Below are 27664 nucleotides of genomic sequence, written 5' to 3'. Positions count from 1 at the left end.
ACAAAACAAAACAAAAAAACACCCCAAAATTTTTTTAATGTAAATTGCCAAAAAAAAAATGGTGTTTCTGCTGGAGTTTATACTAACATTAGGATAGTTCTCTGGACCCAGCAGTCACTCAACAGTTGTCACCGACTGTTCAGCACAGTGAACGCTGAATCATCATCTGATGTTGAAAACATTCCAAACCTTCAAGGTTACCAAGCACCCAAGTACACTTCTCAACTACAGACATTTAAAAAATTGAATCAAAGCAAGAAATACGTAAGTAGAAGAGTGTTCCTTCTAAGGATGCTGCATGTGCTACAAGCAATTACCAGATATCTCGGAAGCCCTTTTGGGGCCCTCCTGTTCTCATAACTGGCATAACCAGGCAGCTAACGACACGGTAGGCAGCCCTTTCTTCTCCACCCACAAATCTCTGCTTAGTCTCCAAGATCCTGCTGAATAACATGGCATGCAACAGCTCAGTTTAGCAGTCCCTAAAAAACAGCGACCCTAAAATCCAAAGCCTGGCTCTGTGACCAGCTCAGCATCTGGTGTGGGTAAGTCAGCTCATCTCTCCTGTGGCTTATAACTTTCCTTTTTTTTCTTTTCATTTTATTTTTAATTTTTTTAACATCTTTATTGCAGTATAATTGCTTTACAATGTTGTGTTAGTTTCTGCCGTATAACAAAGTGAATCAGCTATACGTATACACATATCCCCATATCTCCTCCTTCTTCTGTCTCCCTCCCACCCTCCCTATCCCACCCCTCTAGGTGGTCACAAAGCACAGAGCTGATCTCCCTGTGCTATGCGGCTGCTTCCCACTAGCTATCTATTTTACATTTGGTAGTGTATATATGTCCATGCCACTCTCTCACTTTGTCACAGCTTAACCTTACCCTCCCTGTGTCCTCAAGTCCATTCTCTACGTCTGTGTCTTTATTCCTGTCCTGCCCCTAGGTTCTTCATAACCTATTTTTTTTTGATTCTATATATATGTGTTAGCATATGGTATTTGTTTTTCTCTTTCTGACTTACTTCACTCTGTATGACAGACTCTAGGTCCATCCACCTCACTACAAATAACTCAATTTCGTTTCTTTTTATGGCTGAGTAATGTTCCATTCTATGTATGTGCCACTTCTTCTTTATCCATTCATCTGTCGATGGACACTTAGGTTGCTTCCATGTCCTAGCTATCGTAAATAGTGCTGCAATGAACATTGGGGTACATGACTCTTTTTGAATTACAGTTTACTCAGGATATATACCCAGTAGTGGGATTGCTGGGTCATATGGTAGTTCCATTTTTAGTTTTTTAAGGAACCTCCATACTGTTCTCCATAGAGGCTGTATCAATTTACATTCCCACAAACAGTGCAGAGGGTTCCCTTTCCTCCACACCCTCTCCAGCATTTATTGTTTGTAGATTTGTTGATGATGGCCATTCTGACCGGTGTGAGGTGATATCTCATTGTAGTTTTGATTTGCATTTCTCTAATGATTAGTGATGTTGAGCATCCTTTCATGTGTTTGTTGGCAATCTGTATGTCTTCTTTGGAGAAATGTCTATTTAGGTCTTCTGCCCATTTTCGGATTGGGCTGTTTGTTTTTTTGATAATCAGCTGCATGAGTTGCTTGTATATTTTGGAGATTAATCCTTTGTCAGTTGCTTCATTTGCAAATATTTTCTCCCATTCTGAGGGCTGTATTTTGGTCTTGTTTATGGTTTCCTTTGCTGTGCAAAAGCTTTGAAGTTTCATTAGGTCCCATTTATTTATTTTTGTTTTTATTTCCATTTCTCTAGGAGGTGGGTCAAAAAGGATCTTGCTGTGATTTATGTCATAGAGTGTTCTGCCTGTGTTTTCCTCTAAGAGTTTGATAATGTCTGCCTTACATTTAAGTCTTTAATCCATTCTGAGTTTATTTTTGTGTATGGCATTAGGGAGTTCATTCTTTTACATGTAGCTGTCCAGTTTTTCCAGCACCACTTATTGAAGAGGCTGTGATTTCTCCATTGTATACTCTTGCCTCCTTTATCAAAGATAAGGCGACCATATGTGCGTGGGTTTATTTCTGGGCTTTCTATCCTGTTCCATTGATCTATATTTCTATTTTTGTGCCAGTACCATACTGTCTTGATTACTGTAGCTTTGTAGTATAGTCTGAAGTCAGGGAGCCTGATTCCTCCAGCTCCATTTTTCTTTCTCAACATTGCTTGGGCTATTCAGGGTCTCTGGTGTTTCCATACAAATGGTGAAATTTTTTGTTCTAGTTCTGTGAAAAATGCCAGTGGTAGTTTGATAGGGATTGCGTTGAATCTGCAGATTGCTTTGGGTAGTATAGTCATTTTCACAATGCTGATTCTTCCAACCCAAGAACATGGTATATCTCTCCATCTGTTTGTATCATTTTTAATTTCTTTCATCAGTGTCTTATAGATTTCTGCATACAGGTCTTTTGTCTCCTTAGGTAGGTTTATTCCTAGGTATTTTATTCTTTTTGTTGCAGTGGTAAATGGGAGTGTTTCCTTAATTTCTCTTTCAGATTTTTCATCATTTGTGTATAGGAATGCAAGAGGTTTCTGTGCCTTAATTTTGTACCCTGCTACTTTACCAAATTCATTGATTAGCTCTAGTAGTCTTCTGGTAGCATCTTTAGGATTCTCTATGTATAGTATCATGTCATCTGCAAACAGTGACAGTTTTATTTCTTCTTTTCCAATTTGGATTCCTTTGATTTCTTTTTCTTCTCTGATTGCTGCGGCTAAAACTTCTGAAACTACGTTGAATAACAGTGGTGCGAGTGGGAAACCTTGTCTTGTTCCTGATGTTAGTGGAAATGTTCTCAGTTTTTCACCACTGGGAATGATATTGGCTGTGGGTTTGTCATATGTGGCCTTTATTATGTTGAGGTAACTTCCCTCTATGCCTACTTTCTGAAGGGTTTTTATCATAAATGGGTGTTGAATTTTTTCAAAAGCTTTTTCTGCATCTACTGAGAGGATCATATGGTTTTTATCCTTCAATTTGTTAATATGGTGTATCACATTGATTGATTTGCGTATATTGAAGAATCCTTGCATTCCTGGGATAAACCCCAGTTGATCATGGTGTATGATCCTTTAATGTGCTGTCGGATTCTGTTTGCTAGTATTTTGTTAAGGATTTTTGCATCTATGTTCATCAGTGATATTAGCCTGTAGTTTTCTTTTTTTGTGACATTCTTGTCTGGTTTTTTTTTAGCCGTACGCGGGCCTCTCACTGTTGTGGCCTCTCCCGTTGCAGAGCACAGGCTCCGGACACACAGGCCCAGCAGCCGTGGCTCACGGGCCCAGCCGCTCCGCGGCATGTGGGATCTTCCCAGACTGAGGCACAAACCTGTGTCCTCTGCATTGGCAGGCCGACCCTCAACCACTGTGCCACCAGGGAAGCCCTGTCTGGTTTTGGTATCACGGTGATGGTGGCCTCGTAGAATGAGTTTGGGAGTGTTCCTCCCTCTGTTATATTTTGAAAGAGTTTGAGAAGGATAGGTGTTAGCTCCCCTCTAAATGTTGAGAGAATTTACCTGTGAAGCCATCTGATCCTGGACTTTTGTTTGTTAGAAGATTTTTAATCACAGTTTCAATTTCCGTGCTTGTGACTGGTCTGTTTATATTTCCTATTTCTTCCTGATTCACTCTCAGAAGGTTGTGCTTTTCTAAGAATTTGTCCATTTCTTCCAGGTTGTCCATTTTATTGGCATAGAGTTGCTTGTAGTAATCTCTCATGATCCTTTGTATTTCTTCAGTGTCAGTTGTTACTTCTCCTTTTTCATTTCTAATTCTGTTGATTTGAGTCTTTTCCCTTTTCTTCTTCTCTGAGTCTGGCTAATGGTTTATCAATTTCATCTTCTCAAAGAACCAGCTTTTAGTTTTATTGATCTTTGCTATTGTGTCCTTCATTTCTTTTTCATTTATTTCTGATCTGATATTTATGATTACTTTCCTTCTGCTAACTTTGGGGGGTTTTTGTTCTTCTTTCTCTAATTGCTTTAGGTGTAAGGTTAGGTTGTTGAGATTTTTCTTGTTTTTTGAGGTATGATTGTATTGCTATAAACTCCTCTCTTAGAACTGCTTTTGCTGCATCCCATAGGTTTTGCGTTGTTGTGCTTTCATTGTCATTTGTTTCTAGGTACTTTTTTATTTCCTCTTTGATTTCTTCAGTGATCTCTTGGTTATTTAGTATTGTTTAGCCTCCATGTGTTTGTATTTTTTACAGTTTTCTTCCTGTAACTGATATCTAGTCTCATAGCATTGTGGTTGGAAAAGATACTTGATATGATGTCTTATATTTTTTTAATTTATTTATTATTTATTTTTGGCTGTCTTGGCTCTCTGTTGCTGCATGCGGGCTTTATTTAGTTGCAGTGAGCAGGGGCTACTCTTCGTTGCGGTATATGGGCTTCTCTTGTTGCAAAGCATGGGCTCTAGGCAAGCGGGCTCAGTAGTTGTGGCTCATAGGCTCTAGATAGAGCACAGGCTCAGTAGTTGTGGCGCATGGGCTTAATTCCTCTGTAGCATGTGAGATCTTCCCAGACCAGGGCTCGAACCCGTATCCCCTACATTGGCAGGCAGATTCTTAACCTCTGCGCCACCAGGGAAATCCCTTGATATGATTTCAATTTTCTTAAATTTACCAAGGCTTGATTTGTGACCCAAGATATGATCCATCTTGGAGAATGTTCCATGAGCACTTCAGAAGAAAGTGGATTCTGTTGTTTTCGGATGGAATGTCCTATAAATATCAATTAAGTCCATGTTGTTTAATATATCAGTTAAAGCTTGTGTTTCCTTATTTATTTTCAGTTTGGATGATCGTCCATTGGTGAAAGTGGGGTGCTAAATCTCCTACTATCATTGTGTTACTGTCAATTTCCCCTTTTGTGGCTGTTAGCATTTGCCTTATGTATTGAGGTGCTCCTATATTGGGTGCATAAATATTTACAATTCTTATATCTTCTTCTTGGATTGATTCCTTGATCATTATGTAGTGTCCTTCTTTGTCTCTTGTAATAGTCTTTATTTTAAAGTCTATTTTGTCTGATATGAGAATTGCTACTCCAGCTTTCTTTTGATTTCCATTTGCATGGACTATCTTTTTCCAATCCCCTTCCTTTCAGTCTGTATGTGTCCCTAGGTCTGAAGTGGGTCTCTTATAGACAGCATCTATACGGGTCTTGTTTTTGTATCCATTCAGCCAGTCCGTGTCTTTTGGTGGGAACATTTAATCCATTTACATTTAAGGTAATTATCAATATGTATGTTCCTATTCCCGTTTTGTTAATTGTTTTGGGTTTGTTATTGTAGGTCTTCTCCTTCTCTTGTGTTTCCTGCCTAGGGAAGTTCCTTTAGCATTTGTTGTAAAGTTGGTTTGGTGGTGCTGAATTCTCTTAGCTTCTGCTTGTCTGTAAAGGTTTTAATTTCTCCATCGAATCTGAATGAGATCCTTGCTGAGTAGAGTAATCTTTCTTGTAGGTTTTTCCCTTTCATCACTTTAAATATGTCCTGCCATTCCCTTCTGGCTTGCAGAGTTTCTGCTGAAAGATCAGCTGTTAACCTTATGGAGATTGCCTTGTATGTTATTTGTTGCTTTTCCCTTGCTGCTTTTAGTATTTTTTTCTGTGTATTTAATTTTTGATAGTGTGATTAATATGTGTCTTAGCGTGTTTCTCCTTGGATTTATCCTGTATTCTTTTCATTTTATTGAAGTACAGTTGATTTACAGTGTTGTGTTAATTTCTGCTGTACAGCAAAGTGACTCAGTTATACATATATGTTTTTTCATATTCTTTTCCATTATGGTTTATTACAGGATATTAAATATAGTTCCCTGTTCTATACAGTAGGATCTTGTTGTTTATCCATCCTATATATAATAGTTTGCCTCTGCTAATCATGTGGCTTATTTCTTCCCCTAAGCAATGCACCATGGACCTAATTCGATGAGTTGGCTGGGAAGTGTGATGAATTGTAAGCGACTGGAAAATATTTTGCAAATATAAATGCTACAGGAACACACACAGAAATACCAGCAGTCGGTGATGGCAATTCAAAGAAACCTGAAGTGCTTACAATGGAAATGGAAGTAAGTCATCGCATAGAAAAATGAAGACAGCCCATGGTCACAATTTATGTCTACTTGAACAGAGGAGATATTCCACCTCTGATAACTGAACATAAACATGCTGTCACTCAGCACATTTCATAGCCTACTGCTGTACACAGAGAAGGATACAAGGAGGTCTGTGATCCAAGAACCCAGAACCATGCCAGGTCTCCATCTTTGCTGGTTTATCACAAGTACTCACCCCACCATTAAAAGAAACAAGGACACCCACTGGCATATCTTAATTTCCTGAAGGTACAAGGTGCTTAGAACACTAGTTTTTGCTCATAGAGGGTAAAAATATTTTTCCCATGAACTTTAAAATTCACTCGTGTAAAAAGACAAATTCCAGGCTTCCCTGGTGGCACAGTGGTTAAGAATCTGCCTGCCAATGCAGGGAACACGGGCTTGAGCCCTGGTCCGGGGAGATCCCACATGCCATGGAGCAACTAGGGCCGTGCACCACAACTACTAAACCTGCGCTCTAGAGCCCGTGAGCCACAACTACTCAGCCTGCATGCCACAACTACTGAAGCCCGTGCTCCACAACAAGAGAAGCCACCACAAGAAGCAGCCCGCGCACCGCAACGAAGACCCAACTCAGCCAAAAAATATTTTTAAATAAAGTAAAATAATAAAATAAATTTAAAAAATTTTAGAAGACAAATATCACTGCATTCCATTGCAAATGGAAGGCCCACAACTGGTTTCCCAGGCTTTTATATGCCCGCAGGCATACATATTATGAATCAGAGAACCACAAAATGAACACAGAAGCCCCTAGTCTTCCCTTATTCACCTTTGTATCAGCACCAAGCAGGGACACCTGTATTCACGCACACAGAGCTAGCACTCATTCAAATTTTTAATACTTCAAGCTTAAACTTGACAATTTCAGTCATAAATGAATTGGAGCCTCAACAGTAACAACATACTGCTTTTAACTTGAGTAACAGGAATACTCATCAATACAAATTTGATTACTCAAAGACAAAGAAAGAGAAAAAAACAGAGGCAGCCTTTTCCCACTTATTCATCCCCAACAAATACTGCCTTCAAGCAGGATTCAGGACCTCTTTGTAGGCAATGTGAGAATATCTAACAATTTCTAATTAAGGAATATCAAAGCCTACAAACAACTCAAGTAGGGCTGTCACCATTTAGAATTCTTTAAGGACTTGGTAGGGAAGCAGGAATAATCCTCTCAGAAATACCTGATGGGTGACACCACCACCTGGAACATTCTAAAAATATCTGTGAAAGTGCCACACAGAGAAGCTGGGATTTTTGTTTTGTGTTCTAGACAGTGCCCGGGACCTAGTGGCACTCAGTAACTATTTGCTGAATAACATCTTATTTGACCTTCTGGAATAGATCAAAGGAGATAGCAATCAGATTTTTTAAACTGAAAAAATAAAAAACAGCGCGGAGCTAAAAATCTCTATTTGCTCAAGTTCCAGGCTTTTGAAAATTATTATTATCGTGTCAAACTTAACTAGAGAATCCTTAAACGTTAAAAAAAAAGGAGTCTGTAATCTTGTTTCCCAAAAAACACCTCATAAAAAGTAAAAGGCAACCTTACTGCTGAGGGGACCTAAAAATAGAATCAGGCTAATGGATGACTGAAGTGGGGAGGTTAAAGATGGCTCTCCCAGCCTCTGAAAAGACAGTCTTAACCAGGTCTGGTTTTCATCGTGAATTTTAGGCTTCAATCACCAGGCTCATAAGACTGACTTCCATTTAGTCCCTGGATGTTCAGAATAGATGAAGAAATGTGATAAAAACCCTTGAGGCTGCCTAACAGGACAAAAATGCTTTTCAGTTTTTTTAACAAAGCCAAGTCTAGCCCGGACTAATTCCGGTTTAAGGAATGACCTGTCTGGGACTTCCCTGATGGAGCAGTGGATAAGACTCCACACTCTCAATGCAGAGGGCCTGGGTCCAATCCCTGGTCAGGGAACTAGATCCCACATGGTGCAACTAAGAGTTCACATGCCGCAACTAAAGATCCCGCATGCCACAACTAAGGATCCCATGTGCTGCAACTAAGGAGTCTGCCTGCCGCAACTAAGACCCAGTCTCAACCAAATTAAAAATAAATAAGTAAATAAATAAAAAAGGAATGACCTGCCTACTATGTGGAGTCTCTTCTGTAACTTCCAGAAAGGATGTAACAGAAAGTTATGAAATTTGGAAAGAGGAAACAGCTAAATGAGGTACTTTATGTTGGGAAGCATCTGAGCTCCAAAGGGAAAGTTGTGCATTGTCTACGGCATCACTTCTATGCTCTTCTACAGCTCATCTATCTAAGCCAAAGATGATCAAGAGTAATGCAAAGTCATTCTTGTCTTCAGACAAGGAATGCATTCTGTCCAGTTCAGGGACAACCCTCCTTCCACCCACAGAAAAGTATCTGCCACCATTTGGACATTAATTTCAATATGTAGATCTATCAATGTTACTGTTCTTCAGAGTCTCTTTTGAACTGGCTGGAACACCTCTCCAGTTTTCTCATTAGTAAGTTAAATAACATCTTTAACGTGTTTATTTTTCTTCTTGTATGAGAGTCGTGGTTTTACCTTTATTTAAGAACTATCTTTCAATAGTTTTAGTCTTTCTTCTAAAAAGAGGTCAACATTCACATGTGCTAAAATATTCACTATTCTGGTCTAAATTTTACTGATTTTGATGAAGACAAATAGTAATTAATGCACAAGAATGATACACAGAAAACAAATTTATGGTTACCAAAGGGGAAAGAGGGTGGGGGAGCGATAAATTAGGAGTTTGGGATTAGCAGATACAAACTAATATATATAAAATAGATAAACGACAAGGTCCTACTATATAGCACAGGGAACTATATTCAATATCTTGTAATAAACTATAAGGGAAGTATATAGTTATAAGTTATATATATATATAACTGAATCACTTTGCTGTACACCAGAAATCAACACAACATTGTAAATCAACTATACTTCAATAAAAAATAAAAAAGGACATGAGCAAAAATTTTACAAAAAGAATGATACACTAAAATAACTGAGGTCTATCACTTGCTGATGTTAATAACAGTACACTTTGCTTGTCCTGTGAAAATGACAACTGTCTGAAGTCTCAGCTTACTGCATTCCTTTTTCATTTAAAACCCAATGTGCGTCCCCGTGTTCCCTCTTATACAGATCACCAGAAATAATATTGGATTTGGGTTGAATTATTTAGCACTTTTCTGTTTCATAAAAAAATCTTACATTTCTCTGGAAGCTGAAGTACCTCCATCTGTTAATTTCCTCCCAGCTCATGAAATTTCCTACAAACATTTTATTACCACTTACAGGAGTCCTTATTACTCATTCTCCTAATTCTTATTTTTCAGGGGCAGTTACTCATCTCTGCATCTCTGTAGTCCTCAAGGTAGAGGGAAGCAACCTAAGCAAGGACATCAAACACTTCTGTGAGCCACTGACTCCCAATACTAGTTTGCAATCCAAACTACCTCTCCTTTAATTCCAAGGGATGTTTTGCAATGCTTGAAACAAAATCTTAATTATAAAAAAAAAAGTTACAGCCTTCTGTCTTCTAAAGGACAGTTAAATGATCTTGATGAAACTTCCCCATTTTAACTGTTAAATGGGAAAAAAAAAAGTTAAGATTAGAAATATGCAGATACTTCCTAAACAATTGGAGGCATACGCTAACCAAATCAAATCTCTACAGAATCAAAGTTTTGGTCATTTTTGCTCTAAAGTATTAAAAACAAAAAGCGGTAAGCTCAAAGAACCACATGAAAGCTATTGGTGCCTGGTCACCTGAGCTTAAAGATTTCCTGAGGTCAAGAGCCTGACTTAGCCGCTGGCTGGGAGTTTTGTGGGGTCACACCTGCCTCCCCCAAGCTGGCATGACCTCCGTGGAGAATTCCTTTGACGACTTTCTGGTAAGCAAGCATTTAAGGCTCCCAACAGCCTCACATACGATTGATCCTAAGTTATGCTTTCCAAAATAACTTGTTCCCTTGGAGCCTGGGTAATTATGTGTAAGACATGGCTCTGGGACAGGGCAGACCCAACTGTTGCTCGGTTATAGGCAAAAGCAACATTAATTGTACTTTCACGATTCTCTTCTTGAGGATGAATTCAAGTTTAAAGAAAAGCACACTGATGGCCCCCTCCCCAACCCCGGTCCATCCCAGCAACCGGGGAAGCAGCTTGTACTACCCAGACACCAAAATAAATATTCTTTAATTCAGGTTCACCATACTGTTACTATTTTCAGGGACCCAAACAAATGGCTGTCTGCACAGAGAAATTCAAGTGTTCATTTCAAAGGGAACAGCTCTCTATAATACGCCAGTCTCTGCGTTGGCAGTTTGGACAGAGCACAGTTCTAAGTGAGGAACAGCCTCCAATTAGGTCCGTCTACAGCTTTGCTCTACATACACGGAAAGCTCTGGAAAACAGAAGGGCTAAAAACCAGGAAAGCCGGTCACTTCCAAAGTTCCTGCCCACTCCGCCCTGGGGGAACCAGGCTGGGATTTCCTCCATCGAGAGGTTCTTCCCTAGGGCTCATGCTGACTAAAAAGTGTTCATAAAAATAGATAATAAAGTCTTCGTATCCTGAGCCATTTCAGACAGTTATATATTATAGTATAAAAGACAGAAATATATGCTTTTCTAGTACAGCGTCAAGTCATCTAGCAGGCAATATGGCAAAATGTTAACACTAGTTTTCCCTACAGTATGACTTTTTAAATTTCTTCTCCATATTTTCTGTAGTGAAGACATGACTTGGGTAATGTGATTATTTGAAAATGTATCTTAAAAAGGTAGTTTGGGAAAGTCTATATAATTTGTTAGGCTAGATTCTTCTCCCTTCCCTGGTTATCTGTAATTATGTTAGCTAGCTTTCTTTCACTCAGCCTCCATCTTTTTACCTGTAAAAGAAAAACTACTTAAATTGGATACATTCCAGCAAGCTTACATTTCTTAAGTTAATCAGTCGGTGAGGTGCTACTTCAGGACTTTTTTTAAGTTTGACACTAAAATCCCTATTTCAATGTGAAGTTTTAAAATGCCCATGGAGAAGGTACACACTGTCCAAGTCCAAGGACCGCAGCAGAGAAATCCTCAGTATCCAGTTACCCAGACACCAGTGACAGACAGCAATAGAACCCACTGTCACTCCCCAAGTATTTCTGACAACATTCACCCTGCTTCCCGACCAAGTCCTTAATGGACTCGAATGGTGACAGCCCCACCTGTGTCTCATGACAGAAGGGACAATTTTACATGAAACACGATTTTGTCCCACAGTAAATATATTTATCACCACTTCACTTCCAGACTTTCAAGTGTCTAAAGATATATACAATTTTATTAGAAAAAGACTTAAGCTGTCATAAGGACAAACCCAGAGATCCAACCTTGGAAATTGGTCCAGATATCTCAATAAAGTTTAACCCTTAGTTTTTTAGATGTGCAAAATAAGCATCCTTAAAGCCTAGCACATATTAATAGCAAGCTATCTGCATATGAGTATATATACTATTTATAAAACCACACGGACGGCATACAAACTACCATAAGGACGACGACAATGTGCATTTCAGAGGGAAACCTGGCCCACAGTAGGCATCCAGCGGGGTCCGTGGTCCCACACCCTCCAGACGCAGGGCTCACTCCCACCGCTGGCTACAAGGCTTGGTCTTCTAAAGGATTCGTGAGTTAGAAGATTCAGAAATTACTAGACAGTGATATTTAAAACTGTCGAAGTTTTAGAACTCTCATTTCACCAATATTTGCATTCTTTCAAGTTCAGAAATAGGCCAGAACTTTGAGAAAAGGCATTACTGTCCAATATACAAATTATTTGGGTCTCAATATTATGGTAACCTTCTCTGAGGTGGCCTTGTGTATCTCCTCTGAACAGTGACCACAGAATTCGAACTGGACCACTTCTGAGAGTCAAAGGTGATGCTATTTATAGTTACTCTGGGACAAGAGCCACAACTGGGATTGTCCTGGGCAAACCTGGATGAGGGGTCACCCTACCTCTGGAATCAGTCCACCCTCCTTCCTCATTTCCTTCCATAAAGAATAGAGAACCTGGGCTTCCCTGGTGGCGCAGTGGTTGAGAATCTGCCCGCTAATGCAGGGGACATGGGTTCGAGCGCTGGTCTGGGAAGATCCCACATGCAGCGGAGCAACTAGGCCCGTGAGCCACAACTACTGAGCCTGCGCGTCTGGAGCCTGTACTCCGCAACAAGAGACGTCACGATGGTGAGAGGCCCGCACGTCGCGATGAAGAGTGGCCCCTGCCTGCCACAACTAGAGAAAGCCCTCGTACAGAAATTAAGACGCAACACAGCAAAAATAAATAAACTAATTAATAAACTCCTACCCCCAACATCTTCTTAAAAAAAAAGAATAGAGAACCTGAAAGATGGGCAAGATGTTGTAACCCTTCAACTTACACAATATTACATGTCAATTACATCTCAATAAAGCTGGGAAACAAACTAAAATGAATCTTTGTAAGGAAGGGGGTGGCCTGGAACTGCTACGTGCAGGCAGCAGCCCCCATCCCTCCCAGGGCTCCCCTAGAAATTCACATACCTAAGCAGGTGAGGATGTGATCTGTACCTAAAGAAAAGCTGCAGAAGCAGTCTTGGCAAAACTGCCCCTAAAAATAACCTTTCCCCAAGAACACTTAACACGTGTGTTCTGCTCCTTCCTCCCTGCACTCTGGGGTGGTGGAGGAAACAAAGATGCAGAGGTATCAAATTCAGCCTCTTCAGACACGGTGCCCACCTCCTGTCTCAAATTCAGGCTCCCCACTCAAAGAAGTAAAAGCAGTGGTCGCGGGCGCTAGACCAATAAACCCGAAGGAGGTTATGGGGTCAGTTTATCAGATCAGTCTGCAGCAGGAGAAGAGAAATACCCTATCAGTACTGACTTTACAAGGGGCCACAAACAGCAGTTAACCATCCCCGTTTACAGGATGTTAAAAGGCTTTACCTCTGCCAAGAGTGCTTTCTTTGCACAATTCTGTCCTCTTCTCCTACAGAGCCTGAAATTCACCATTGGAATTAGATAACAGCATTATTGTCTTAGAAAGGTCACCTTTAAAATATTGATGATCTCTGGAAAAGCAGGTCTTGGCAATCTTTGGTTTTTAGAAATAGCCAGTTGTAACATTAACAGCATGAGAAATTACTAGGAGAACTGGGGGTTAGGAGAGGTATCCCAGCAGAGCAGGGAGGAGGCCTGGACAGCCAAAAGGGGTAGCAGGAAGCATGGGGTCTGGGGGGGAGGAGACTGATGTTTCAAAACAGGGAAGGCAACTGTAGGCTTAATTGGCAGTTTTGATTCAAAATTTCGTTTAGAGAATAAAGCATCTATTGAACATAAAAACTTTTTTTTTCCTTTTAGTATTGGACATCCCTGGTAATTATTTCACAATGTATACATTTATCAAAACATGTGGCACACTTTAAATATATAAAATGTTTTATTTGTCAATGACAGCTCAATAAAGCTGGGGGAAAAAAGAACCAGGCATCCCCTATTCATGAAACTTTGGTTTTCCTTGGCCAGTGGGATTCAGAGGGATTCGCTATATGTCCTGTTTTTATATATGTTTGAAATTTTCCATAATAAGAAGTTAAAAATAAATAAAAGAAAGGCAGGATTTTTTTCAATGTAAAGTGAAGGGAGTCCTTGGCACTGCCTTTGGCCGAATCTCTGTGGAGCCCAAATCTTGGAGAACATCCCTGTCCACTAAGACATCACGTCTGCAGGAGGACGGCTCTAATCTATGCTCTTGCCACTGGAAGTCTCCTTTTCTAGTTCCAAATGGGAACTGACTCAAATGCTTAGGCATCCTGAACTCCGGCTTCTTTTTGGAACTGTGTCAGACAGACCAGCAGGCAATTCCAAAGATGTGCCCTTAATGGCATGTCCTGTAAGCCTCCATGTGAGAGGTGTAGTTGGCTCTTCCTGTCGTCCCTTTCCTCCTCCTCTGGCACTTTTGTGGGACAGAGTGATTGCTAGGCCCTCACTTGGGGTTACCTTGGAAGGACAGTATTTTCCATAACTCAAAATTTAGTCTTCTCATTCTCATCAGATGCTCCCCCTGGACCCATTTAGAAATTAAAAATTCAGACACACACACCCTTATGCATGGGCAGTAGGTTTTGGATAAGTGAAAACTTAGGAATACTGAATTCCAGGTGTTTTCTCTGGGTTGTTGGTTAAAACTCTGAGCAAAAAAGCAACGAAAACAGAAAAATTTAGTGGTTAAAAAGCACCACCTTTGACTACTCACAATAGCCAATAAACAGCCTAGATGTCCATCAACAGAGGAATGGATAAAGAAGATGTGGTACATATATACAATGGAATACTACTCAGCCATTAAAAAGAATGAAATAATGCCATTTGCAGCAACATGGATGGGCCTAGAGATTATCATACTAAGTGAAATAAGTCAGAAAGAGAAAGACAAATACCATATTGTATCACTTGTATGTGAAGTGTAAAACAAGACACAAATGAACTTATCTGTAAAACAGAAACAGACTCACAGACATAGAGAACAGACCTGTGGCTGCCAAGGGGGAAGGAGACAGATTGAGAGTCTGGGGTTAGCAGAAGCAAACTATTATATATATATAATGGATAAACCACAAGGTCTTACTGTATAAGCATAGGGAACTATATTCAATATCCTGTGATAAACCATAGTGGAAAAGAATATGGAAAAGGATATATATGTCTAACTGAATCACTTTGCTGTATAGCAGAAATTAACGCAACATTATAAATCAACGAAAATTCAACAAAATAAATTTTAAAAATATAAAAATAAAAGCACTGCCTCTGGAGTTAAGCATCCTGGATCCAAACTTCAGCTCTGGCTCTTGCAGACCAAAATGTGCAATAAAATAATTAGCATCTCCATGTGTTATAAAATTTCGATTGTGAGAGAGAATATCTTGTAATTTAGACAAAATTCTGTGTGCATGTTCCAGCTGCCACTTCCCCACCCTCAACCACCCTTAGGTAAGTTACTTAACCTCCCTGGTTGAGAAATGAGAATCACAATACTCATCTCCTAAGACTGTTGTGACGTTCGAATAAAATAATACATATGGTCTAAACAGTGCCTGCAAATTCTCAATAAATAGCTGCTCTGCCCTATATACTGAATAGTTGGGGATACTGGGAACCATATGCCAAATCCCCTCCCATTCTTTTTTTAATCCACTGGAAAAAAATCCATATCTTAAAGTATCACTTTTACTGTCTTACTGGAATATTTTTGTTTTGCTGTTATACTGAAAAAATGAAAATAAACATCATTTTGTCCCAAAATTTAACAGGAAAGGTATGCAATGAAATATTCAGATACTTCCTATTTCATAAACTGCAGTAACAGAATAGAAATTGTACAGTTTACAAAATGTAAAACACATGGTTTGCATTTTTCCAACGAATATCCCCTCCTCACGTCCCAGCCCAACCTGATCTTTACCCTTGCCGCCCCTCCAACATGGATTTGTTTTAAAATAGGAAAATATTACCCTCTATGGGTAATCTCGAAACTGATTGCAATTCTGTTATGTCTTTTACTATTTTCATGACTGATACACCCAAAATATCAATAATATTTTTTAAACCTTAAAACAAAACCCCTAAATGAGGACCACCACTCATCCTATTTTCTTAATTTTATAAATGATAAAACAGAAAAGGGAAACCCACCTTGTGGTTGAATGCTACACTTGGTATGTTAAGATGAAACCAATTCTTTTCAGTAATGAAACTACTTTCTTCAGTAATCCTTACAAATTTTCAATAAAGTCTTCCTCAATAAAGCCCAGCCTTGGCCATTCCAGCTGCAGAAGGATTTTATGTCACAGACTTGAGCACACCGCCATAAATAGTTTCTTACAGCTTCTCACTTCCTTTGCAAGCATAACTTATCTCATGAGCTAAAAGATCTCCCATTCCACGGTGCCAAAGCCCTGGGTTTCTGTTCCAGCGACTAAACGGATTCAAATGTCAGATTCAGACGGACTGGCGAAGTTCCAGAGAAATACCAAGGTGAGATTTCTCCCGGAAGAAAATCAGACATTTCAACAGTTCATCTAGTTTTAAGTCATCCAGTAAATGCATGTTTTCATCCAGAGAAGCGAGGCTTCCACATTCCAGTAATCACTGCTTCCTCTGGGAGCCCTCGATGTTAAGCTCACCTCAGCACCTGGCAGGTAGATCTTCCACTATCCCCTCCTTACAGTTTCAACCATGGCCTCTGAGCAGATAACTCCCACACCTAAATCTCTAGGCTTGACCTTCCTTCTCGATATTTCCATGGGCTGTCAAGCCCTCAATCCAAACCTCACATTTTTAACTTCTACAAAACCTAACCACCCCTTATTTTCCCAAATGAATACCAAAGGCATTAGAGGTAAGACTAGAAACAAGCTGAACTCAGTTTTATGGCTTGGCTGTGGTGTGGTCTTGGTCAAGTAACTTGAATATAGTGGGACAATAGTGGTAAAGTGGTTTTATTGGGTTGAGCCGTAAGAAACTGCAATTTTTGGAGGTCAAAATGGTCAGTGTCAAAAATTTCCTACGGTTCAACCTAATGCATACAAAATATCTTAAAATCCTAATAAAAAACAATGAGATTAGATTACCTACCTTCTAAATAATTATTATCTTCCCATCCTGTTGGACTATAATGAAGAAACTTAAAGACTCCTCATGACTCTAAAAGACAGGATTTTTTTTTTTTTTTTTTTTTTTTTTTTGGTCGTGCTGCGTGGCATGCAGCATCTTAGTTCCTCGACCAGGGATCCAACCCGTGTCTCCTGCAGTGGAAGCGTGGAGCCCTAACCACTGGACAGCCAGGGAATTCCCGAGCATTTCTTGAGTTGCCAATCTCAATTATAATTGTCTGTATAAGACTCAGTCATACCTTCAATATCAAATACTGTTCTCATTTCCCCTCAACCTCCTATTCACTTACTTGCCCACTTGATCCTTACAATCACTAAAAAATAAGAGTTTTTCCCGCGATAGCATGCCTTTTAATGAAAAGGTTGTAACAGAGACTAATGAGAATCTATTTTCATTATATAGAAATTTCTAGGAATGATGACTAATACATTTATCCCCTAGCAAAAACAAACAAACACAGCAAGACAACTCAAAGCCATGCTAACTCTGTAGTCTTGGGTTCGGCTTATATCAATACCGCCCAGGCCAATTCTTTTCCAGGGTCCACATACTCTGCAGAATCATCTGCATCTCTTCTCTCTTTTCCATTTCCGCTACTGTGAAGCCTACCATGTCTTCCAAAAGTTTTTGTCTTACCAGGTTTTACATTGAGAAGAACAAATTTAAATGTATACTTCTCTGAATCTAAATGAATTTGGAATTTTCTCTATGATGTGGGTAAAGGTTTTCAATCTGGACAAAACAGTCATTTCCAATCCAATTTGGGCTCCCAGAGCTTTGTTCATTAATATGGTGACACATTTTAGTATCATTTAAATAAATCTACATGTATGATTTTATTTTATTCCCCAAATCTCTAAATTACAAATTATTGTTTTTTTTTTTAATTAAACATCTTATCTTCGTAGACTCAGTCTGAGAATAAGAGCTAAGTCGGAGAAGTCCATCGTTTGGGGAACTTGCTCTTTAAGGAGCATTAAACAAGTATGAGCTGGAGTTAATACTTTTGTAGCTCAAGGAATTGCAAAGATTGCAAAAAAAAAATTTAATGGTACTAAATTCTTTTCAGAAATATGACTTATAATTCCTGCATTTCACAAATGTGAGTGCAGACTCTAAGCAGGACCGTTGCAGGGCCAGGGGGCCACAGGACAGTGTCTGCTCATAGGGGAGACCAGGACAGCACCCAGGGACCCATGTTCTAGAGGAGGGGCCCGAGGAAGAAGAACTCCCAGGGCGGGTAGAGGAGGTAGTCTCGGGTATAAGCCAAGAGGAGAATCAAACACGTGGGCTCCAGGAGCCCTAGGGGGAGAGGCGCATCAGACAGAGGCTGGCTCAGGCCTGGCTCCCAACACCCTCCTGAAGGCAATAAAGAACCACACAGGGGCTTTAAGCAGAAATACCATGACCAGGCTTGTGTTTTATACAGATCCCTCCTGCAGCGTCAGGCAGAAAAAAGCCTGAAGGCAAGTATGGTATGTGGAAGGGTGACAAAGCAGGGGCCACCACCCCCATCCAGGCAGGAAGTGTAGAGGCCCTGAAGGCCTTAAAGCACATGATGGGAGGAAGGGGCAGGGTCCGGAGGACTTTAGGAGGTGGGCTCACAGGAGCTGAGAGAGAGGGAAGCCTCAAGGGTAACTCCCAGCTTCCCTGCATGGGCGCCAGGGAGGAAGATGCTTCCAGGCACCGGGAAAGGGGACCATGCAGGAGGGGCTTTGGAAATGCTCTCCACTCCCTTCCACCGGCCAGGGTGAACTGGGTGTCCCTCCTCTGTACTTCTCACTGCCCTTTCTGTCTCTTGAACTAAGCTGCAAGCTCCTTAAAGCCTGGGGTGGTGTCAACTCCATTCCCTAACCCCGGCCTCTAGCGGGACCGTAATAAACGTCTGCCAAAGGAATGAAAAGGATAAACAGCCATGCTTGTGCTCCACTTCTATTCTGCCCTTCAGTACGGCTGCAGGAGAAAACATCCAGTTTCTGATCAAGAAAATCGTGGGGAGGGGTACAGGTGTGGTGTGGGCTCAGAGGCCAGTGCGCAAGTGCTCAGACGGATACGTGCTTGTGTAAAACATGTTCCTCAGCTTCTTTAGAAAAACACATTTCTGGCACTCAAGATTTTCCTTCTTTTGAACCAAGTCTAGCACAGTAGTTAGCAAGCGTTTTCCCCCTCATCTCTGCTTTCTGTTCTTTCTGGAAGAACTAGTACCGTTCCCACGGAAACAGCGGTACAGTTCTGACTGTCCTCCAACGTATTCCGTACCAACTCCTCTGCTCATCACGGGAGTGCCTCCACCCACCCCAGAGCTGCACCTTTTCTGTAGCCCAGCTGCAGCAACCGACTGTAGGGCTTTCTGACAGTTTTCTGAAGCTGCTGTTCTTTAGGCTTCCCAGCTAAGAGTTCTATTCCTCCTCCCACGCTCCCGGAAAATCGTATCTTGGGCTCAAGTTTCTTCCTTGGTGAATGTGGCTGAAGGGGTAGGGCAGACCCCAGGACACACCGCCGTGCCTAAGAGAAGATGCAGAAATCACAAAGAGTGATTTCCCCACCTTACAACTCCTGCACCTGTGCTTCTCCATAGCAAACCAAGGGCATCTTGAGAACAACAGCCCTTCTGGGGGCAGAGATTTCTTAGGGCTCATACAAGATTCTGCCTTTGCAAGCCTGCCCATCAGCAACTCTCTCTGGACATCAAAGGCTGCCTGAAACTCCAGCCCTGCATTTAGGCAATGGCCACCTGGACACACAACTTGCCCCTCAGCACTCAGCCCCTGCACTGAATGATACATCCTGTAAATGGTCAGCCTTCCACCCAGACACCTCTCCTGGTTAGATAAGCAGACACTCCTCATTAGTTTGTTACTTGTCAATATCACTATCTTGAGTTTTAAGCCCAGGAGCTCTAATGATGAGATCATGTCTGCTTAATTGGATTTATACAACAGCCTGCCATGCAACAACATGGGGTTATTTAATACTTTTTATAATCCCTCCTGATCACTCTCAAATTGATGGCTCCTCACCACTGCTTCTAATCCTCACCACTTTAAACGTATCATTCCCATAATGGGCTTCTACCTGGGTTCCCCACCTCAGCCCTTCACCCACTGCAATTTAGTCTGCAAACAATATTCTACTTGAAGCATGGCTCTTCCTGGCTCAAATATTCCCAGAGCTCTGCACTGCTTGAAGAACGAAGTCCACACTCACCCTGGCATCCTAGGTCCTCTGTAAACTGGCCCTGGATCACCTATGCAATTTTCTCTCTAAATCTGAATCTGTATCTTTAGCTTCAGTTAAGCCTAGACTGTTCACTCTATTTCTCTAGCCAGGAATGTTCTGTTTCTCTCTCCTCGCCACCCAGCTAGTATTTAGTTACTCCTCAAATTAAGGCCCACCCCAAGTTCTACTCCCTTGTAAAGCTGTTTCCCCATTATCCTCACCCACAATGGTTTTCCTTACTTGATCTCCTAAATTTTTTGCTCTTTATACAACAAGCACCTGGCACTTGTTATTAAACAATTTCTTGTTCTAAGTGTGGAAGCGTGTAAACCCTACCTTTAAAGGTACATGGGGGGAGGAGGTACTAGGAAGTTACTGTTTAATAGACACAGAGTTTAACTTGGGGGTGAGATGGAAAAGTTCTGGAGATGGATGGTGGTGATGGTTGCACAACAATGTGAATGTATTAATGTCACTGAATTGTACACCTAAAAATGGTTAAAATGGTAAATTTTATGTTATGTCGATTTTACCACAATTTTTTTGAAAAGTAAATCCAAGTCACTAAAGAACAAATCACGTGCTTCTTCAACCTCACAAATTCAATCACAGTGCTAATTACTACGACACCACCTGATGAAATTAATTATTAGGCTGCACTAGGATAGTAATAATATTTGAACATTTACAGATCCCTGTACAGCGTACAAAGCCCCTTCGACGTAAACTAGTTTGACCATTTGATTCTGAAAAACTCTGTGAGGCAAGAAAGACAGGAATCCCTTATCTTTATTTTCTAGATGGAACTCCAAAGGCTTAGTGACTTGATTACGGCCAAACAGAGGGTACCAGGCAGAGCTGAGATTCATCTGGGTCTCATGAATCTGAGACACTTCCCAGGCCGCTCGTTAATCGTTCACCTCGTTGGAACGATTTGTGCCTTTCTTTCCCCAGGGAAAATTCCCGCAAGAGCGTACTCCACTGTGCAGGGGAGAAGAGCCTTGACCTGCACCCTTAACCAGCAGTTGCTCCTTGAGACACGGAAAGGGGCAACTGGCAGGTTCTGGATCCTCTATTTAATCCAACCTGTGCACAGCTGCTCCCACACAAGCGTCCTTCCCCACTGCCTGACCCCACGTGGCAACATTTCAGCCTGATGACAGGACAGGCAGCAGGTGTGCTGAGGAGAACAGTGAGCTGCTCCATCTAAACTGTGACTCTGCGGAAGAACTTGGATTTCTTTAGGAACAATGAAAACTAATCAGAATTCTGAATGTGGAATAAATGAACGACTCTCTTATGCTCTCCACAGCTGGTGAAAAAGAGTATCGATCACCTAGCCCTATACAGATGAAGGATGTAAGGGCCCTTTATGTATCGAAACACACAGTCATTTCCTTAAAAGGTCTGTTCTAGCCTCCCAGAGTGGTGAAGGACAGCGCCCTGTGCCCACGGAGATAGCACACATATTCAGCATTGCTGTTCTGACAAGTCACCTCCCGATTAGGCCGCAGTTGAATTAAAGGCTGAATGTGCTCTTTGCTTCCAGGAGAAGCTTACTTCTAACCACCAAAGCTCTAGAAGTTTCAGAAGTCCACTAAAGAGAGCTTCACTTATGTGCCTACAAATATTCTTAAACACCCCTGCAAGAGGAGAGCACTTCGAAATGCCTGTACATACTCATGCCAAATTCAACATCTTCTAAATTGCCCTTCTTTTGGAAAAAGCACTGCATGTGCTCAAAAAATTGAAAACCAATCATTGCCACAAGATCCAGAAATTCCACTTCTAGGTATCTAACAAAAAAAACCCGAAAGCGGGGACATGAAGAGATATTTGTACACCCATGTTCACAGCAGCATTATTTACAATAACCAAAAGGTAGAAGCAATCCACGTGTGCAGCAATCAATGAATGCATAAACAAAGTGTGGTCCATACAGTCAGTGAAATATTACTCAACCTTAAAAAGGAAGGAAATTCTGACACATGACACAACGTGGATGAACCTTGAGGACATTATGCTAAGTGAAGTAAGCCAGATGCAAAAGGACAAATAGTGTGTGATTCCATCCATATGAGGTCCCCAGGGGTCAAATCCATGGAGACAGAAGGTAGAAGGGTGGTTGCCAGGGGCTGGGGGATGGGGAGGATAGAAAGTTATTGTTTTATACAGAGTTTAATTCTGCAAGATGAAGAGTCTTGGAGATTGATTGCACAACAATGTGAATGTACACAGCACGCCTGAACTGGAGGCTTTAAAATGGTTAAGATTGGGCTTCCCTGGTGGAGCAGTGGTTGAGAGTCCGCCTGCCGATGCAGGGGACACGGGTTCGTGCCCCGGTCCGGGAAGATCCCACATGCCGCGGAGTGGCTGGGCCCGTGAGCCATGGCCGCTGAGCCTGCGCATCCGGAGCCCGTGCTCCGCAACGGGAGAGGCCAAAACAGTGAGAGGCCCGCGTAATGCAAAAAAAAAAAAAAAAATTTAAAATGGTTAAGATGGTAAATTTTATGCAAAAAAAAAAAAAGATCTCCCATCACATACACACACAGCACTACAGTTTTACTAAGTCCTTCTGTAGCAAGGCATTCCATACCAGAGCAAGGTTTACCACAGCCCATGAGACTCTGTGAACTGTGGATATAATTAGGTCCCTCATCCATTATAACGCTACAGACGTCATCATGTGTTACCAGCATCTGTTGACAGATCTCATACCCAGCATATCATTGAAATGGCAAGTGTGGAAAAGGTAGCCCACAATAGAAACAATGGCATTTTATCCCTGTCCTGTTCCAGCAGTTTGGCTCATAGGACATAAATAGAGGCTACTGCTCTGCCTGCCCGGACCTCACAGTTCAGTATTACTTTACTGACTTGAGTGGGTTCTCTACCAAAAGTAGAAACAGAGGATCTTCTGGATCTGTTCAGGTCTGTGTCCTAACGTAATGTTTGGCTCTGTTTTGTTTGTCACTAAAGTCACAACACAGCACTCAACCTACCTGAGAAAAAGATGACATATGTCTGTTTTTTAATATATAATATACAAGTGCTATACAATTATAATATATTCACGCAGGAACCCCAAACTTTAAAAAAATCACAATGAAATTATATCCAAAAATACTGTGAATTTAAAAATATATATAATTATATATCATATATTAAAAATAATTTTAAAATTATATGTATATGACAGAAGACATATATCAATGTTGTCTTTGGAAACTAAAATTAACTCTATCCTGTACTGAAATTTTAAAAAATCAACAGAAACCACTGTGATTAGACTATTACTTTCAAAAATGATGGGCAGACTACCTGTCCAATTCCTTAGCTATTTTGCTCTTCCTCATGAGGAAAAAAAAAAAAGCAATCTCTGCAACAAAGACTTAAGACTTTTTTAAAAATCCATGAAAAAATGTAGTAATCAAAATTGTGGGGAAAATTTTTAAAAAGAAACACTCACTGTTAAAAATTAAAGCAACTATTTAACTTCTTTCTCATTGATGATGCAGCAATTAGCTCAGATGACGAACTAATAATAACAACACATTAATAATCTTCAAGCCAGGTGTTTAAAAAATTGTAGAAGGTTTGAAATTTTATTCTCCTTTATAGACTCAACTTCTACTTATCACTCCCATTCTACTGTTTCCAAGAAGGCAGGGATGATGGAACTAAGGGGGAGAATGAAATGTAGCTAAATTAGAGCTTTAAAACAATAATAGTAAGTGGTTTTAAAAGAGAATAGACAACAAAAGAAAAATCTTGATTCGAAAATATCATGGTTATTTAACAAAAAAAAAAACCAACCCTAAAATGGTTATCTGATAATTATCCAAATGTGGGACCTCTCTCCTTCAGCTAACACTGTTTGTTGGGAGTATGTGTTTCCTATAGTCAGACACATTCACCAGGCACTATCAGATAATCCCCCACAGTGGCAGCTACACAGAGCAATCCCAGGCACACAGATGGTCAACAGACGTTATCCACTTAATGGCAGGCCCTTAGAAGGGAAACCCACTTTGCCCCACCCCGAGAAAAATAGGGGGGAAAAGCAGAGGGCACTTTGCTTTTGCCAGGACACTGTCATCATAAGGTTGGGTGAGCAGGTCTGGGTTGGCATCCCTGACCCGGCCAGGCTCTGTGCCCAAACAGGAGGCAAGATTTAGCCTCCTGGTGAGCAGTCCCTAGAATTCTAGCCAAGGGGATCAAGAAGAAACCTTGAGATAGTGGAATGTTCCACTGGGCCCCCAGAGAGCGCCAACCAAGATGGGAAGGGAACTTTTAGAGCTGGCTGACTCCCACGTCCCTGTGCGCTCACCTCAATGAACCGTAAACAGAGTGTGAAATAACTATTAATTTATCGGTGAATGTCTAGTGTTCTTACAGCATCTCTCTCCAGGGAACCCCAAAACATGTAATAAATGATTTTCAATTACTCTCTGGGGCAGCTCTGTGAAAATCGGAACGAAGTCGATGTTCTTTTGACCTCTTTTACTTGGAGAAAGACGGGTTAGGGGGAAATGGGACACAACGGGACCAGAAGACACAACTCTGTGGCCAAGGTCACAGACTCAAGGGGTCAGGAGCAGACCTGAGACTTTCACATTCTGGTCTAATGCAGGTTAAAACAGAAACGGCTGCACTGTTCTTCCCCTAACATTGTTCGTTTTGTGACTCTTATGTGACACACGCGCGCACCCACGCACAATCGTGCGCGCGCGCACTCACGACGCCCAGGTCCGTGCCTGTCCCTGGACTTTTCCCGGCTACGAGGACATGGGACAACACGACCCTCCATCAAGCTCCCTCCCGCTAGTCCACACGGTCGGCGGCGCCCCCGGGCGGTCGCCCCCCGGGGAAGGCGACACACAGACACGCGGGTCCAGCCCGCAGACGGCGGGCAGGCGGCCCTGGCTGACCTTCCTCTGCTGCTTCTCCCAGGCCGGGTCGAGGAGCAGGTCGCGGTCCCACTCCTCCTCCTGGATCATGTACTCGTCATCTTCGTAGACGTAGTTGTACTGCACGCCGGGCTCGATCTGGTTCATGGCGCTCGGGTGGCCGGGGCTGCGGCGGGGCGCGCGGGGCTCGGGCGGTCGGACGGGCGGGCGGAGACGCGGCGGGGCCGGCGAGGCGCGCGGGGCTCGGCGGAGGCGCGGGCGGCGGACGGGCTGGCGGGCGCGGGGGTGACCTTCGCGCGGTCCTCTCGGGGCGGCACGCCTGGGCGCTGGGTCGCGGGCGAAGCACCAGCTCGGGCTGCGGAGCAGCGGCCGCCCCGCTTAATACCCGCGCCGCCCGTCACGTGGCCGCCCGGCCGCGCCCCCACCCCCCCCCGCCCCGCCCCGCCCCGCCCGGGTCTCCGCCCGCCCCCGCCCCCGCCCCCGCCCCCGCCCCTCCGAGCACTTGCTGGCGGGCAGCGGGGCCGGGGTTCGCGTCAGCGTTCCCGGTGCTGCCCCAAACCTCCGGCGCTGCGAGCTGAGGCCGCCGGCACCAGCCCACGCCTCCCACCCACCGTCTGCCTCGCTGCGCGGCTGGACTTGCGGGCGCCCAGGTGGGTTACCCGGGTGAGTGGATGTTCGCGGATCAGAGAAGGGACACACGGCCTGGGCTCCTGACCACCCCCAGCACATCCAAGTTGTCCAGTGTATTCACGTTTTCCATATATTCCCACATATTCATAGATACCACACACATACACCCCTAAAAAGTAAAGTTTAGAAGCTACGGCATCCCCTTTCTTCCTCCTCTCCTCCCTGCCCTCACCTGCGGAAACCGAGGCAAGGGAGTTGGCCCAGCCATGTTAAAAAGTCAGGAACCAAACCAAAGGCAGGAAGTGTCTGCTCTCACTTGCCAGTCTTAAAACAACTGACAACTGAGGACAAGCAGCCAGCTTCATGTTACATTTCCATCTCCCCTGATGTGTTGCACTTAAGGCTTTTCCTCCCTAACGTCCTGGCTGGCTGTTTCCTGTGCCTTATGCCCCTATAGGAACCAAGATGAGGTCCCTTGAAGAGGAGGTTGAAATTTTTTTATCACATATGTGTTAGACACCGGGAATCCAGAGGCCAGCTGACAGGCAGGGCACTTGCCTCGTGCAACTTATGTCCAAATTGAATAAAAGTTGCCCACCGCTGCTACACAACTGTGGTTCAGGTCTACTACTTTGTTGACAGATTTCAAGCCAAAAGTATGTCTGGATTCATCATTGTTCCTTAGAATTTTTACATCACTTAGTTTTATTTTTTTGAGCTTTCTGCAAAAAAACTTTGACAAATTAGCAAATACATCATGCTAACATTTTTTTAAAACATGCCCACTAGAATATGAACTCCATGAGGCCAGGGCTCTTGTCCTGTTCACAGCTGTAATCCCCAGAAACCACTAGGTGCTCAAGTATTTGTTGACAAAATAAGTATCCTTAGAAACAGTGACTGAGCTAATTTGCTTGGATTTAAAATTAAAATTTAAAGTTTAAATTAGGATTAAAATTATAATCTCTAAACAAGTTTATGAGTAAATTTAATTATTAGAAACTGGACCAGCAATTACAAAAACTGTTAATGTTAGGCTTCAAAAATTGTGGGGACTTCAGGTTCCAGATGAGATGTATTAAAAGACACCAGATTTACAATGCTGCCTGAAACAACTAAAATCTGGAGGAAAATATATTAAGCAAAGCTTTTTAAGACATTGACCATCAGGCAATGAAAGATGATGATCCCTGAGAGGCAGAAAACAAATGACCTGAGCACTCTGCCCCAGGTTATTGCCTGGAGAAGGTTTCCAAGATGTACCAGAATAAGGGGAATCCAGGCATAGCTCAATGGTCTCCCTCAACTGTGAGTTCAGAGAGACAGAGGCAGGTAGAGTTTGCAAGGCCAGTTGCAGAAGAGGAGAGAGCTGCAAAGAGAGAGAGAACCCTGGAGATTTGCAGAGGGTCTCCCTTGAGTCTTATCAGTGAATGTGTGGGAGAAAAACACCTGGGGCCAAGGAAGGAAGCACCCAAAAAGATTAGAAGGAATGATTCTTAGAATTTCCAAAGGGCTGGGAATAGTTCCTGTTTCCATTCATAATTCACAGGGCATTAATTAGATAGAGTGTTCAGAAGTGGGGGAGTGGGGGAAGGGGCATTAGGCTTAAACTAAACGATGTACTGGTGCTACCTGAAAAAGCGCAAAAGCAAGACCTGAAAGGGTCAAACTGTTTCCGAGTCACGTAACTGTGTCCCAGAACAAAGCTGAACACGTAGTAATACATGAACATTCAACACTTAAGGTAAATTTTGCGGTTTCTGGCATCTATCAAATATTACCAAGTGTGCAAAGAAACAGGAAAGTATGATCTCTAATGAGGAGAACAATCAATCAAAACTGATCCAGGGACTTCCCTGGCAGTCCAGTGGTTAAGACTCCATGCGTCCAATGCAGGGGGTACAGGTTCAATCCCTGGTCAGGGAACTAAGATCCCACATGCCCCGTGGCATGGCAAAAAACAACAAGAAAAAAAAAAACTGATCCAAAATTGGCACATGATTGATAGAGTTAGTAGAAAAGAAC

General features: G+C 42.2%; 1 protein-coding gene across 1 annotated transcript in view; it reads right to left on the bottom strand.

Moving 5' to 3' along the window:
* The window catches only part of ACTN2 (actinin alpha 2), a 75952-nt gene extending 50734 nt beyond the window's left edge, over window positions 1-25218 (bottom strand). The window contains exon 1 of the mRNA XM_060127098.1: window positions 25031-25218. Coding sequence (XP_059983081.1) covers window positions 25031-25156 — 126 coding nt within the window. The 5' untranslated portion in view covers window positions 25157-25218. The remainder of the gene's footprint in view (window positions 1-25030) is intronic.
* Window positions 25219-27664: the final 2446 nt, after the last annotated feature.

Source organism: Lagenorhynchus albirostris, chromosome 16 (assembly GCF_949774975.1).
Source record: "Lagenorhynchus albirostris chromosome 16, mLagAlb1.1, whole genome shotgun sequence".
In the NCBI taxonomy this organism is placed as follows: domain Eukaryota; kingdom Metazoa; phylum Chordata; class Mammalia; order Artiodactyla; family Delphinidae; genus Lagenorhynchus; species Lagenorhynchus albirostris.
The sequence above is the reverse complement of the archived record's forward strand: the minus strand, read 5'-3'. Positions and strand labels throughout refer to the sequence as shown.